The sequence below is a fragment of the Odontomachus brunneus genome, unplaced genomic scaffold (genome assembly GCF_010583005.1).
Source record: "Odontomachus brunneus isolate Ranch 3 - 2012 unplaced genomic scaffold, Obru_v1 Obru_scaffold_023, whole genome shotgun sequence".
Lineage (NCBI taxonomy): Eukaryota > Metazoa > Arthropoda > Insecta > Hymenoptera > Formicidae > Odontomachus > Odontomachus brunneus.
In genome coordinates, this window is record NW_022639473.1 from 1195735 (window position 1) to 1212215 (window position 16481).

The 16481-nt window shown below is 40.1% G+C and overlaps 1 protein-coding gene and 1 long non-coding RNA gene across 4 annotated transcripts in view; one reads left to right on the forward strand and one right to left on the reverse strand.

The window, feature by feature from the left end:
- Window positions 1-13122, reverse strand: part of LOC116842231 — a 139655-nt gene extending 126533 nt beyond the window's left edge. For both annotated transcript variants that reach the window (XR_004377697.1, XR_004377696.1), the window contains exons 1-2: window positions 12884-13122; window positions 11838-12239 (exon numbers count right to left, since the gene is read on the reverse strand). This is a non-coding gene — a long non-coding RNA (uncharacterized LOC116842231). The remainder of the gene's footprint in view (window positions 1-11837; window positions 12240-12883) is intronic.
- The window catches only part of LOC116842227 (BTB/POZ domain-containing protein KCTD1), a 65744-nt gene that overhangs the window by 15255 nt on the left and 34008 nt on the right, over window positions 1-16481 (forward strand). The window contains exon 2 of one of the 2 annotated variants that reach the window (XM_032811129.1): window positions 10716-10802. In XM_032811129.1, coding sequence (XP_032667020.1) covers window positions 10774-10802 — 29 coding nt within the window. In that variant the 5' untranslated portion in view covers window positions 10716-10773. Of the gene's footprint in view, window positions 1-10715; window positions 10803-15242; window positions 15437-16481 lie in introns of those variants that run through there. The other variant, XM_032811130.1, reaches the window with a different exon arrangement.

Genomic DNA, 16481 nt, shown 5'->3' on the forward strand with positions numbered 1-16481 from the left:
GAGAGAGAGAGAGAGAGAGAGAGAGAGAGAGAGAGAGAGAGAGAGAGATGAAGACACGCGAATCTATTGTTGGTTTCGCGACTTCGCTCATTTCTCCGACGCGGGAAAGTCCAGAGTGAGTTCTAGGACGCGATTATCGACTCTGATGCATGTGAATCCGATGGAGAACTTTGGCTCTTGATAATATCGTAGATAGAAATCATTATATCAATCATAAAATTTAAATTCAAGAATTATACGTATGCATTGAGGGAGAAGATATATAAGAAAACAAAAAAGAAAGTTTATTCGGTGAATGATAATGGTATATTTAGTTATACTAATGTACATTTACATACGGAAAAATTGGTATTCAAACGGGGAAATATGCACTTCGTGAAAGCCGTAGCTAAAAGCAATTTTATTTATTCTGACTCTTTTATTCATTCATTCTGACTCTTTAAATGAAAGAGTCAAAAATTAAAAATGAAAATAAAGAATTATATAAAGTTAAAAATTTGGAGTTAGAGAAATATGTTATTAACACCCATTGAATAAATATTTTTTTTTATATATTTTATAGATGTTTTCAGTGTGTGTAGATCTTTTTTCTGCAAATTATCAAAAAAAGACATACACGTGCCTTTCCAGAAAAAAATATTTTCAAAAGAACACATTTTCACGTAATGCCAGAGATACACACGTCGTCAACAAGAATTCAGCAAGTCACGCCGTTAATTAGGCAAGCCGCGCTGCGATTAAACGAGCACGTGGAGCCGCGTGTATCCAGAGGATCGAGAAGGAAACTGAACGAGTGCGTGCGAAACTGGACGAGTGCGTGCACATTCGCGTGGATAATTATACAGACGCGTGCGGATATTAAATATGTCGAATTCAATGAGCCAAAAAAAGCACTGAGCTCGCAACGAGAACGAACGCTCGTCGAAGTTCGACGTTAATTTCAACCCTTTAACCCCAGGCTTAGCTCATTAAGGGGATTTGGCGTGTACAATCATATAAATAATGAAAAACAATATTTAAACAATCTACTTTTTAATTTTTTTCACTGTTTGCTTTTTCAAAATGTTTTAATTTCTTTGAAACCTTAATCTTTTCCTGTACCCCACGAGCTATATTATACCGGTATACTCGGAGTTAAAGGATTAAAGAACTCGCGACGCGAGTTATCTTTTAGCTCGCTCTTCAAACACACTTGTTATTCTTGAGGGAAAGTGGCATTATTTTGCTCACGGATCAACAGTCACGAAAATGTTTAGCCGCGAAAGATGCGTAAGTCGAGAGGATTAAATATCGGAAGTGAACCGCGGGGCACTTACACGGACGCGACAATTCAAATAAATAATACGCAAAATACGTCCACGAAATCGAATTGTTTCGAGAAAACTGATGCGTATATGTGCACGCGCGCGCGTGTATACATTTGGTCGATACGAAGATTACATTCTGCAGATTATAATGTTAATAACGTTGCGGGTCCGAACGCGCAGCTCACGCGCGCTCGCAAATGGCTCTCCATTACAAATATTATTCAGAGAGAGAAAGAGAGAGAGAGAGAGAGAGAGAGAGAGAGAGAGAGAGAGAGAGAGCCGGCCTGACTGGCCCTCATAATGAAATCACCAGAGGGAAATCCGTCGGGCAGCAGGCTCTAAATGAATTCGCATGCGGTATCAGTTCATTACTTTGTGGTTCCATTCGATATCTCTATTATTCCTAGCTTTGTGCCGCGGCGACGGCAGTGTGTATAAACATATAAGATTTTCAGCAAGAGATTGTCGGACGTTTATCATCGATAATGGGAACTGATCCATCGTAGGGCGTGAGCGGCGTGGGAGGGAGGTCGGAACCGCGCGACGGTGTTTTTCCCTTAAATATTACCACTGCGCGTAACAATTAATATTTAATTAAACGTTCGTTCTCGTTGCGAGCACGACGCATTTTCGGGCTCATTGAATTCGACATATTTAATATCCACGCACGCCTGTATAATTATCCACACGAATGTGCACGTCCAGACTCGTGTCTCCTCCTCGATCCTCTGGATACACGCGGCTCCACGTGCTCGTTTAATCGCGGCGCAGCTTACCTAATTAACGGCACGACTTGCCCAACTCTTGTGTACTTCTGAGCGAAGTGAGCACCAACGACGCCCCGCATACAAATTTCCCAGAATCTTCCCAAATGCAGAGCGCGAATTCTGATTAGAACACCCAAATTTGCCACAAAATTGCTTATCCCACTATAATATCGATTAAAAATCCCATTCTTTCCCCAAACATCGGTTCTCTGCCTACAATCGGAACAGAAATACTAAGGGAACTTTTTTAAGTGTTTCTTGCATTAATTTTATTAATGCAATAAAAACAATACAAATGTTGTTTCTGACTGTTACATGTTAAAACGTAAAATACATTTTCATTTTACATGTAATATAGAATACACTTGTACAGGATAATTTGACAATTTCATAGAATTTGTAAGCCGGAGAAAAATTTACCAGATATTTATATATATTTTTAACTTGATTTTTGACAAGAATGTTTGGGACAAGAACGGGATTCCCAATTGATATAATAGTGGGATAATCTATTTTGGAATAAACTTGTGGGCATTCTGATTGGGATCTAATCTGCATTTGGGAAAAGACCAAGAGATTTCTACGCGGGCATTCTCTCGTTCGTTGCGGAAACGACCTGAGCGGTTTGCAGTCGAGGTGATGGCGGAGGTTTTTCCGGCGATACATCGTCGTATCGGTGTAACCGAGCGCGCTCGAATTTGCATACGCCGACGTCCCCGAGGCCACTAAACGTCCGCGTGAAGTTAGTGGTGCTCTTCTTCTGCGCACGACATCGTGCACGCGCGCGTCCTTAGCGCTCATGCGCGCTCGTGCGCTCGCGAGCGACCGTGTCCTCGGGCTGCGACCACGCTTGACGTATATGTGCGCGAATTTATGCGTTTCGCGGCATGTCCGTGCACACGCGGCGGTGAGCGTGTTGGATATCAGAACTGTATCTGGGTAAGAGGCCCCGCCGCCGCCGATAGCCCGCGGCCGATAACGCGAGTATACGACGATGTCGTCGCGGACGACGTCGCGACTCGCATCACCTACCTACCTATCTACCTATCTACCCGCCGTTTCTCTCTCGTGCTTCGTCTCCGCTCCACCTCTTGCCTTTCTAATTTGACGTTCGAGAGGCGACGACGTCGGTTCTTCACGCCCGACCGAGGCCCTTTTCGCGTTCGCGACGACGGCGGACGCGTGCCTACCTGCCTGCCTACCTGGCTGGCTGCCTGCGCGCAGCCTGTTACCACCTTGAGTTCTCTCGCGTAACCCGGTTTCAAAGCGGAGCATCTTCTCGACCTTCGGGCCGGTGTCTGATGATCCTAGTCGGTTTCGCGCACGCAACGAACTCTCGATATTTCTTTCAGTGAAACTTCACGCGAAAGGCAGTCTGACACGACACGAGTTAGGGTAAAAGTGCCGATACCTGGACACTGATAACATTGGTATCTAACATTCTTATTGTTTTGATCTTTGAATATTTTAACTTCTAATATACAAAGACTACTTACTACTGTGTCCAAAAAGTAAGGTGACATTGCATTTATTTCGAAAATTCTTTATTTATTCTTGCAAATCAATTTCGTCCCCTTTACAGTAATCCCCCCCTGATATAATACACTTATTCCAACGGATTTTCCAATCTTCGAAACAGTTGTAATAATCGATTTCAGGAATGGCCTTTAGCTCCTTCTTCGCAGCGGCTTGAATCTCTTCTATCGACTCGAAACGGTGTCCCCGGAGCGGCCAAAAAGTTTTTTAGCCAAAAACTCGACTAATATCGTTCCACAACCACCGTATTCACCTGATTTGGCTCCATGCGACTTCTGGCTATTCAGCAAACTCAAGCGGCCGCTCCGGGGACACCGTTTCGAGTCGATAGAAGAGATTCAAGCCGCTGCGAAGAAGGAGCTAAAGGCCATTCCTGAAATCGATTATTACAACTGTTTCGAAGATTGGAAAATCCGTTGGAATAAGTGTATTATATCAGGGGGGGATTACTTTGAAGGGGACGAAATTGATTTGCAAGAATAAATAAAGAATTTTCGAAATAAATGCAATGTCACCTTACTTTTTGGACACAGTAGTATACAGGTTGTCCGAGATGATGTCACCGCTCGTGAGAGTGTAGATTGAGTCAAATGGAACAAAAAATTCCTCTACCATTTTTCAGAAAATCACAAAATTTTGAGTTATTAATCAAAAAATATTCGTGAATGATCACTATATCGTAAATGAGCTGTAATGACGATGTCTGTCGCCGTGTGCTTGTATTTTAAGTCGAACAAGAAAATTATGCACGATAATGCACCTTAAGTAATTTCCTTAAGTAACAACCAAAAATCTACGTGATCCTTTGCAAAATGATAGAGGACTTTGTTGTTCAGTTTGACCTAATATAGCACATTTTTTTCATATTTCCATGGTTCCAAAATTCTGCGTTCTAAAATTCACTGCTAGTATTGAAAATCTGTAATTCGTATTACGTATATTGTAAAATTTCAATACTGATAGTGAATTTCAGAACGCAGCCTGTGATAAATATGAATGCAATCTGGCCAGTCATAAGTAATTCGATATTGCTGAATTTCGTGATTTAATATATTTAAAGTTACTGTGTACAGTTTACAGTCTACTTGGGAAGCTACTTGATTCGGCTAGTTGCATTTCTACTCGATGTTTCGGCGGGCCACTTTCAACAGGCGATTTCATAGCGACATTGGTACGCAGAGTTGATTTTTCATTGGTAGAGGAGTTTTGTTCGTCGAAGAGTACAAGATAATTTTTTTGCCTCGCGTATCGCGAATGCCCGTGAATTAACCAAGACATTTGTCGCCGCAGTGTGCGCGCATAAGTATCGAATGTCGTGTCGTGGGTGCCGCTTTATTAACGAAGAAAGAGTCACGGACACTTGTGCAGATAGTACACAATAATTGTGCATTTCCTATCCCGCGCCTCTATCTTTATCCGCCGCGCCTGCCCGCCGGCACAGACACGGATATGTATGCATGTAATAAAACTATCTACGTATGAGATACAATTGGCCGGGGGCGTCGCCGCATCGCGACGGACGTTATATCGCGGATATCGTTACGGCATTCGCGCGGGCTTCCATATTCCGTTCGGGATTTCTTCTTCGGATTCGCGGGATCTTGGTCGAGCGCGAAACGCGCCGATCCCGGGCGAGCATCGGGCGAATATCGACTTGAACGGCCGCGCCACGTGTGCGCGGAATTACTTACATAAATTGTTTCCACACACCAATGTAAATACTAATTTCCGCACTGAATTAATTGTCGATTTCGCGCGCGTGTAATTATACATAAAATTAATCGCCGAATGGCTTCGGTATATTTGCCGTTAACGTACATTCGTACACCGAACCAGCCAATCGCCCGGAGGCGACCAGACGACCATGATGATCATCGCCATTGTTATATGATCGGGTCGTTCTTCGGCTATGTTCGCTTTGGGCGCTTACGCACTGTAAGCGTCATTCTATCTTTATCGTTTATTACATGCGGAAGAAAGATAGAATGACGCTTACAGCGCGTGAGCACCCAAAGGGAACGCAGCCTTCGGATTCTTCCTCCGTCCCCGACGCTCCGTCATTTCAACGCTTGTTATTATGAGCACACCCGATAGACCCGTTTTCCGCCACGCGGCTCAAATCGAAGCTCTACACGCCCTCGCCCCAGCGACGGAAACGTGCACACGAACGAAAATAACTCGATATCTGGCCACGTGGAATTAATTCGCATTTTAACAATCGAGCGCCGGCGCTAAAAAGAGATGGAAAAATGAATATTGACGTGGGGAAGATCGACGCACAAGGAAGTGACCCAGATAGACTCGCGTGATTGTGTTCACCAAGTGAAGCGATATGTTGTCGGCGATATGGAAACTTTGCAACGTTTCAATTATATTCACGGAGTAGATATATCGTGTTGAATTAATTATCAAATTAGCATTATATTGTATGATGAATTTAATAATTTCTTCTGTCATATCTGTAAGTATAATTTCTAGAAATATAACTATAGTTGCATTTATAAGTCCTTTCGTTGCATCTATTGATTTCTCTTCTGTGATATTTATTAAATGTCACTATCATATTTAAATATTACATTCACATGCGGAGAAAAAACGTTTGGTCAAGTTAACCAAGTTTCTGGCAAAATATGAACCAGAGAATCGCGGTTTAAGTTACCAGAATTCTGTTTTGGTTAACACAATTTTTCGTTAACTTCAATGATATTCTGGTTACTTTAACCGGAATTTTTGGTTTATTTCGCGGTCCACGCTATTTCTGTTTTAATATTCTATATGACAGTGCCACATGAAGCACTATTAAGGGATCTTTACACAGTGACTTTAATAAAATTTGTCAAAGTTACCGTGCACTTCTATCTGTCTGGACACGCGAAAATGACAATTGCCGGCGTCGCGGGCGATTCGACGGCGGCGTCGGGACGATTTTTCATCTCGACCCGTATCTCAATTCGAGCGCGCGCTTTCACGGACAATATAATCAAAGCGCCGTCAAGAGCCATTAATTTCTCCGCAGCGCCGCGAGCCGCGAGCGCCGGCCATCAGCGGCGACGCGCGGCGACACGCAGTTTCCGCAAGTACGACGATGATCGATCTCATCGACGCTAAAGATCGCGGCGGTGACCGCGAGGGAGTTAATTACATATGCAAGTATGCGTGTCTGTACTCGTAAATGCATAGCCCCACATAAATCTGCCGATTCAGCCCGCGGCGGCGCAACCGCCGTGATGGCCGTTGTTGCCTCGTCCGCCTCCGCCGGGCACACACCATCTCTCACCCTGCTCCTTAACCCGATGTCCGACTTGCGCGACGACCGCTCGTCCCCCTTGTCCCGGTCTCTCCACCGCCGAAGGTGGTGGAGAGATGCATCCCGACGACCTCTCGTAGAGCGGCCGAGAAAAGGCGCTGCATCGCATTTCGCGGCGTCTCCCGCGGCGATGCGCGCGGACTGATGTGGGCGAGGGTGGTAGGTAGGTAGGTAGGTAGGTAGGTTGGTTGGTTGGTAGGTAGGTAGGTTGGTTGGTGAGTACGTAGGTAGGTAGGTAGATAGGTGGAGGAGAAAACCGGTGCCCCTTTCCCTCGGTGCACCATGTCTTCGGTGCTCATCGCGGATTCTTCGTCGCGGACGATGCAAAGCGAGTACTGCCACGGCGAGTCGAAATGTGTCTTTTTTCCGTCCCAGCGAGCCTCGCGATCATCACGATAAGCAGCGACGCTCAAAACTTAGATTTCTCGATTGTTTCAATGAGAAAAAAAATTATCTTTAAATCAACAAATATTTCTTTGATAGGTGCCATTAACATATCTAATTAAATCTAAATTCTTTTTATTTAAATATTGTTTACTTAAATCAGGTAAACAATATTTGATTTAAATAAAGAGATTTTAAGTAAATATATTAATGGCATCCATCAAAGAAATATTTGTTGATTTTAAGATAATTTTTCTCTCAGTGTTCGGAAATTTTATCGAATAAATAACTGTACGATCTAAATTTCTTCGAGCGAAATCTCGCTGAAGATAAGCGAAAATAGCAGTATATCCGCTCAAAACGAAAGTAGTGAAAATACTGCTAATAGAAATCACAGCCCTATTACATAGAATATTGTACTTTCTAAATTTCTTGGAATTTTACTTAAAACGAGTGAAAAATGGCAATATTTTCAATCAAAGTGACAAAGAATATACTGCCATTCGAAATCACAAGAATGAATATTTCACTCATGCTACTGACCGGTGTTAACTGTGATAATTTTTAGTATATAAATTTACCAGAATCTTCCTAGATTTAACGTACTATGTTCGTAATATGTTCCGATCAAAATATATAGATTTGTTTCAAAGTGATTTATCGACCTATATAGATTATAAGATTCCTTAATTATACATAGGATAAGACCGATGATAGAAAAATTATTGATTTCCTTGACTGAAACATATGATGAAAAGTATGAAGTTACATAAAGTAAATTTAAAATAAATTATCGTTCAATTGACTTTAAATTATAAACAATAATGATCCCCAATCGTTGAAGTTAATATAATAAAAATAAAAAAATTGTTCTTCTCGCGGTTAAAATTTTTTCAAGTTTAAACGTGATTTTTCTCAGCTTCGTTTTTCGTTTTATAAAGTTCTTTTATTTTCGTTTTATGGAATAAAATAAATGTTTATAGAATTAATTTGAAAATTATAAAAAATCTTTGAAAAAACACCGTAGAGAGCAAATTGGATCGGTTTGGATTTCCCACTTAAAATCGAGTCTTTGAAACATTATATTTTTGACTTGAATCTTCGTTCAATCTCCCAATTAAAATTCATAATTTTATTGAAACATTGAAGTTCGATCCCAATTAGATCCTAGGAAAAATGTTTTACACGGATTTCTTCCTACTTTCTCTATTTGTGGCTAGTGTCAACATAACAATACTTTTTATATTAAAAGAAGATATTGAAGTTGTACCAACGAACGGAAAGAATTTTATATAAAGTAAAAATTAAAATTTACTTAATTAATTAAAAATAATATAATACCAAATAAAAATTAATTAGTTAAAAATTACTATAGAATTTTATAACCAAAGAATAAATCAACATTCTGCAGAGGACTTGACTGTCCTCTCACTTCATATATGTGCTATTTATATTTTAAAAACTGAAATATTTAAAAAATCAATTATGTTCCTTAACAAGATAGATCTTACTGACAGTAACTATTCCCACACTATTAGAAATATAATAAAACCGAAAAATTTATATAAAAAAAAAAAAAAAAACTATAATATTCTCTCCGTCCACAATCATATAATTTCAAGCAAATTTTTTTTATTAGATTTCGAGATTTAATAAAATGTGTTAGGATTAAAAAAAATTGGAAATTGTCTCTCTATTTTGATGACAATCGCCATGATATTGCTTGACAAAGTGCTTCTTTGAGCGAAATTAATCGTTTCGATCGTGCCTAAAAATCGCGCATTACGGAGACATGAAAAGCATGCCTCGGGACAATGGCCAGTAATGAGCTCAGCCTTTCACGAGCACGCGGTATGAAAATTCGAGGGGGTGAAACCCGCGGACCACCCTCCCTTTCCACTGGCAGCACGTTTAAAAGAATTCCCTTGGACGATCGGTCGGTCGGTCGGTCGACTGGCCAACGCCCTCCAAATATTGTTCCGCCGCTAATTGCCTTATTAATACATACGAGAATTTCGCGTTAATATTCCAAGCCCTCAGTCGATTCAGCATTGCCGATGTTTGGCCGAAAACAATGGCTCGTTAAACTAGTGTTATCGTCGCCCGTCACGTGACGATCGATACGCTAAATCGACACCTACGTTTCGCGGATAAAACGAGCAGGCGCTAAACGCAAATTAAAGATGCGACTTCGGATTTAACTTGATAAATCAGAGTGAAGATTTTTTTATTTAGCTCGATACACATTGAGTTGGTATTTATATTGCTATCTTGAATATTTTCGAAGCAAGAAACAAAAAGGTGATCTCCATATTTTCGAAACCATTCTACTTAGAAAAGAAAAAGTTTCTCGTGATAATTAAGTTTTCTTTCTGGAAGGAGCAGTTTCGAAGACGCTCTTGTTTTTTTGCTTCAAAGACATTTAAGATGACAATATTTATTGAATCATCCTATATATGTATATAAAGATTTCAGATGATCTTTAAATGCAAGAGTAAAAAACTACAATGAGAAAAAAAATATCGAAAAGTAAAAGGTATCTATTCAATGAGTACCAATAATATGTTTTTTGTATTAATATAATATATATATTTTTACATGGAAAAAAATTTTCTCCCAAAATATGTATTTTCCTAAAGCTATTCTTTTCCACGAAAGCAATTGCTAATTCTATTAAAACAAAAGAATTTAGGTTTAAGTAAATATGTCATCAATATCCACCGAATAAATATTTTTCATTTTCTAGATATTTCTTTTCTCAGTGCAGAATGTGTTCATATACAAACTCCCATTTCTATCACATTATTTTCCAATAATAAATTCTTTGACCAACTGGGGGTTTCGCTCAAATGTCAAGACAATAATGATTTTCAAACTATGAGCGAGTAAAAAAGAACTAGATTTCAGTCAAATATACACCAAATTACGTTTTTAAGCTAATCTCTGAGGTTTATTGTAGTAAAATCTTTGTTTGAAAATTAATTGCGCGGATACAAAGTGATAAAAACTATCACACTTACAAAAAACGATTATATTCCCTCGACATTTTTGTTGACAAAAAATCGCTCCAAACGCGTGTAGAAAATCTACAAAATAATGCGATAGAAAGGACACACCCTGTATATAAATAGATGCAATAGTTGAATCAATTTCGGACCGATATATTATTAATTTGGTGCTGACACTCCACACGCGCATAATTAATGAACCGCACTGATAATTAATTTTATGTACAAAACAGAGAAATTAATATAGAAGAGCTCACTTTATGCTGCTAATGCAATCACACTAGGAAGCTCTATCTTTAAGTTTACCGCTGCGTGTGTGTTTCGAAAATTTAATTAATCGCATTATTTGTCATTATTTGATCGACGATGTGTACCACAAGTAATGTTTTCGTGTTTTTAATTGCAGACGGAAATGTGAGGCCGATGGGAAGGAGGCGAAGGCGGAGCTGACGGCGCAACGCAATATGTTCCCTAGCGCTCAAATTAAAATGAGGTAAATAAATCCGCATCCGAAAGCTCCGGTAAATTTACGACTCGTCCTACGGTAGTCTGAGAAAGATTTATACGGCACGCTTCATACAAACAAATTCAAGCCATGCATGGCGCAAAACTGCTGCCTGGCTAATTGCAATTTTTTTTAACATAACTTGACGTCACATGTACACAATAAGCTAAGTTCATTTGGACGCTTCCGTGCTGAAAGCATCGTTCTATCTTTATTGCTTACATGCCCAAGGAACGACGCTTTCAGCACGAGAGCATCAGCAAAACGAGCGTAGCCACAACTCTCTAAATTTTCTGAAGTAGAATCTCATTCAAAACAAGTAAAAAGTGGCAGAAGCGGTCGTAAAAATATTGTCATTCGAGAGTGAACGCATCACTTAAGCTTAGAATAGATTTTGACTCTATATGATCAAATATCTCAATTAATTAGAGCGAATACGCTTTTCTGACAATAAAATATGTCGGATATTAATTTCGAGTGAAAATAATTATTCAACAATTTAGAATAGACAATTAACTCTATAGATAATATTCACAGTCAAATCTTATATTTAAGAACGTCTTCAAATTGTCTTCAGATACGGCCAGAACAGCATTTGAATGTCTGTTCTGGCCTTTTGTCTTAACACGGCCAGAACTTGAATGAACGTCAAGACGAGTGAAATACAAGACTGGTATGCTAGTCTATATGAAAGAAGTCACTCAGGTTCGATCACTCGATAGTCACTCTGCTTGTAAAGAGTGAGATTTCACTCCGCGAAATTTAGAGAGATAACTCCAATACGAAATATCGCGAGAGCGCGAGATAATTAAAACGGCAGTGTATGATCGAAAATATCTTTTAAGCCCATATCACATTACGGATTGGAAATGGAGGATTGCGGATTGAAGATTAGATTTCGAGGAATCAATGCACTTTAGTCTTGGCCTGCTTGGTCAAGTTCCAATCTTCAATCCGCAATCCTCTATCTCCAATCCGTAGTATATGACACGAGCTTTAAGGAATTATAACTCAAAAACTCACAGTCAGACCAGTCGCAGATACATCGCAGATTGACCGTCGATGCAGTCGCTCTCCGTTGCACAGGATTCGCACTTGTCCCACTCAATCGCTCGTAGTCCATTGTTCACCGCATACGTAGGCACAACGCGATCCGAAACAGTTTGACGCGCTACCGGCCGCGGACAATACGATACTAACGAGCACGCGGTGTAACGGCGAGCACGCGACAGTTTTTGCCGGTGTTATTATTGTTTACGTCGCGCGCGCGGCGGAGCTAGCGACGTCACGCCACTTATCTCCGCGTCATCCAAACTTCCAACGATACGATCTGCTCCTCACGATCTGCTCCGCGGTGTAGCACTTTTCGCACTTTTCACAAGAAGTGCACTCGCTCGCGATCTCTTCGCGAAATAGGGAAAGGGCCTGAGCACAAAGATTGTCGCAATCTTTTACAACAGTATCGTAGACGTAAGTCGGTGTCGAAAGTCAACGCACAAGGATTGGCGTAGACATATGCTGTATTAAATATGATTAGACGACTGATGCAGCATACGTCTACATCAATACTTATACGTTGACTTCCGACACCGATTTACGTCTACGACACTGTCGGAAACGATTGCGACAATCTTTGCTCAGGTCCAAAGGCGTATTGAAAGTGTAGTAGAAACATTCCCCTGAGTACGATAATTAACGAGGCTCCGCGTGTCATCGCGAGATTCCGCTACGTGATTTGAGGTTCTAGTACATTCGACTCGGCACGTAGGATAAAACCTGAACCTAATTATTGACACCGGCTCGATCGTTAACATCCAATGATTCCAAAAGAGAACTTCACAGCTGAGACCGTGAACAAGTAGTGGCGGAGAAGTCAGACTTTTCTAGATTGTTAATGACTAGAGTCGATCATTGGGTGTCAATGATCGCGTGTTTTGCCCGAATACACGTCCCGATTGTAACTGATTATACGCGCAAGTTCATGAAAGTAAGATCAACAATCAAAAGAGCGAGGATCGAAACGAACAAGTGACGGTGGACTGAGATTGATCGTCGATTGAGTTACTCACACGCGAATCAATGCGCCGTCGATGCTACCTTCTCGTCGTCGCTGCATATACCGTTGCATACGCTCGTTATCCTCGCGCTTACTGGCTTATTGTCCACCACGACGCGTTCATTTAACGTTCACATGAAGCACGGAGGCAAGGCGGCCAGAGAAGCACGCTGAATCACGATTCCGCGAGACATTCGAACGGGAACACAACGATCAAGCGGCAGTTCGCACCGGATCCTTTACAACGTGTCGCGAGACTCCGCGGTAATGGCGGTTCCTCTTGGCGCCAAATTACCGCTGCAAGTTTCATACGCGTGACGTCACGCATATGGCCGACCTTAAGGCAGGAGCACACATAACAACTCAAGCAATAAGCAAATCGACCAATAATAGGCGATCATTTTCCTAAGTGCACAAATACTCGATTATGATTAGTCAATTTTCTTATTCCTTGCGTTCTTTTGTGTACCTCAATCTTAGTTACTACACTTTCCGTACTTAGAACGAATGTTTATTTGAGGTAATGGAGAAGAGGGAAAAAGGAAAGAGAGAAAGATAGTACAGAAAGTGTAGATTGAATGAATATATAGCTGTAGCGTTATTTATCTAATAAGACACACGACTTTATCTAATATATTATAACTCTGAGGAAAAAATACTTGCTAGTTTATTTGTGGGGTGTACGGTTTATATATTAAATAAACTTTATATACTACAAACAAATCTTCGTGTATTTCTCCTCAGTGTATGATATCTTCATCGTACGTTGTGAGATCATTATTAAAGAAGCGGGAATGGGTGCAAGTAGGTAACGAAAAGCTGTAATCGTTTATAGAACCACTCACCGAATAATTCGGCATCGTTGTCTCTTTTTGCTTTGCCCTTGCTTTCGGCGTCCACTTGTCACTGCTCTCACTCGATCATCGCTCATCTGTTTGACAGTCACTTGTTGTTCACTTGTCGCGCGGCCACGAATCGATTGAAAAATCGATCGTTCGATCGGATTCCCTGCTCTCCGCGAGATATTTAATGAGTGCACGACGATCAGTTCGCACCGCATCCTTGACAACGTGTCGCGAGACTTTACGGTAAGAGCGGTTCCTGTCGGCGCCAAATTTTCACCGCAATTTCATACGCGTGACGTCACGCATATAGTCGACTTATGGCAGGAGTACACATAACAATATAGATGATACTCATGCAGTAAACAAATCGACCAATCACAGGCGATCGTTCTCCTGGGTGCATGAATACTCGATTGTGATTGATTAATTTTCTTATTTCTTGCGTTCTTTTGTGTACTCCGGTCTTAGATACTACACTTTCTGTACTTAGAATGAAAGAATGTTTATTTGAGATAGTAGGGAGGAGAGAAGAAGGAAAAAGAGAAAGATAGTACAAAAAATGCAGATTGAATAAATATATAGCTATATATACGTTATCTATCTAATAAGACACACATAACTTATCTAACTTATAACTAATAACTTATAACTTTTATCTAATATATTATGCCAGCGGTACACAATGCTTGTTTTCGCGCTACTTTGCTTGCTAGATTGAAATATTCTATTCGTATTGGTGCATTTTTGAAAATAGATGGAAATGCACCAATCGAAACTGAGTATTTCCATCCAGCAAACAATTCATCATGAAAACAAGCACCGTGTGCCGCTGGCTTTACATTTTGAGGAAAAAAATATTTGCTAGTTTATTTGTGGGGTATACGGTTTATATATTCACAGAAATAAACTTTGTATACTATACGGAAAAAAAGATTTAGTTGAATTAACCAAATATCTAGTCGAATATGAACGATCCAGAATTTCCGATTGAAGTAACCCGTTATTTAACCAGACATGTCTGATTATTTAACCAGACATGTTTAGTTAGTTTACCAAAAATCTTGTTAATTGAAACAGAATTCGGATTACTTCAATCGGAATTTCTGAATTGTTCATATTCGACTAGATATTTGGTTAATTCAATCAAATCTTTTTATTCCGTGTACAAACAAATTTTCGCGTATTTCTCCTCAGTGTATGATATCTTCATCGTACGTCGTAAGATCGTTATTAAAGAAGTGGGAATCAGTACGAGCATGTAATGAGAAGTTGCGATCGTTTATAAAGTCACTTACCGAATAATTCAGCATCGATGCCTTTCGCGAATAGATCGCGAGCAAATGTACTTTTTGTAAAAAGTGCAAAAAGTGCTGCACCGGAGAGCCGCGGAGCGAACGATCTCATGAGGAGCAGATCGTATCGTTGGAAGTTCGATTGACGCGTCGATAAGTAGCGTGATTGCGCGTCGCTAACTCTGCCGCGCGCGCGACGTAAACAATAACACCGGCAATAAAACAATAAAAACTATCGCGTGCTCGTTGTAGTATCGCGTTGTCCGCGGTCGTTAACGCGTCTAGTTATACGTTTCGCATCGTCTTTGTGCCCGCGTGTGCACTGAATAATGTGAGAACAATGGACTATGAGTGACTGAGCGCGACAAGTGCAAATCCTGTGCAACGGAGAGCGACAGCATCGACGGCCAATCTACGTCGGATCTGTCGGTGAGTTTTTGAATTATAATTTCTTAAAAAATATTTCCGATTATGCGCTACTGTTCGCTTTGTCTTTCGACATCCACTTGTCACTGTTTCGATCATCGCTCACCTGTTTGACAGTTACTTGTCATTTGCTACGAATCGACCGAAAAAACGCATTCGACTGCGACTCCGCGAGTGTATTCAACGAGTGCATTCAATGAGTGTACGACGACCAGACAGCAATTTGTACTAAAAGATTCTTCACGTGTCACAAAACTCCACGATAATGGCGGTTCGGTTATTGACGCTAAATTGTTGCCGCATAAATCGTATTTTTCATATGTGTGACGTCACGCGTACAATCCGCTTAAATATGTTATTATTATATGCGTTACACTTTCTATACTTGGGGCAAAAGTGTTGTTTATTTGGGACAGCGGAGAGGGAGGAAAAGGGAAAGAGGTAAAAATACATTGTGAAAGAAATACTCGAAAATTTATTTGTAGGATACCAAGTTTATCTACGAAAATCAATTTTATATCTCATAAATAAATTAAAACTATTTTTTCTCAGTGTAGCAGAAAGCGCAGCTTACATATACCTTTATCTACTGGGAGCTGCATTCCAAAACATCCTTTTTGAAGAAAATTTTACTGAAAATCTATAGTTCACGTTACATATATTATGAAGAAAAATTTTGAAATGTAACTCTACACTGACAAGTAACCTACCCAAAAGGTACACTCCGATTTCTTTCTAATTTGGCACAAATATAGAAGTACATAAAATATTTAGGTCATATTTTTTTCATTTTGACCCACTTTGAGTTTCACAGGCAATTTATAGCTTTTTAATGTTCTCACTCCTATCATTAAGTACAATAAAAATGCATAAGAAATAAAATTGAATACAAGATATAATAAAATAATTTTAACAAAATCGGCATAGCTGAGACACGGACCATTCTAAATTTCTTTAGAGCCGAGATTCCCATTGAAATATTTTAAATCTATGCTAAATTAGTAAAAAATGATTTGAATCTCTCTCTCTCTCTCTCTCTCTCTCTCTC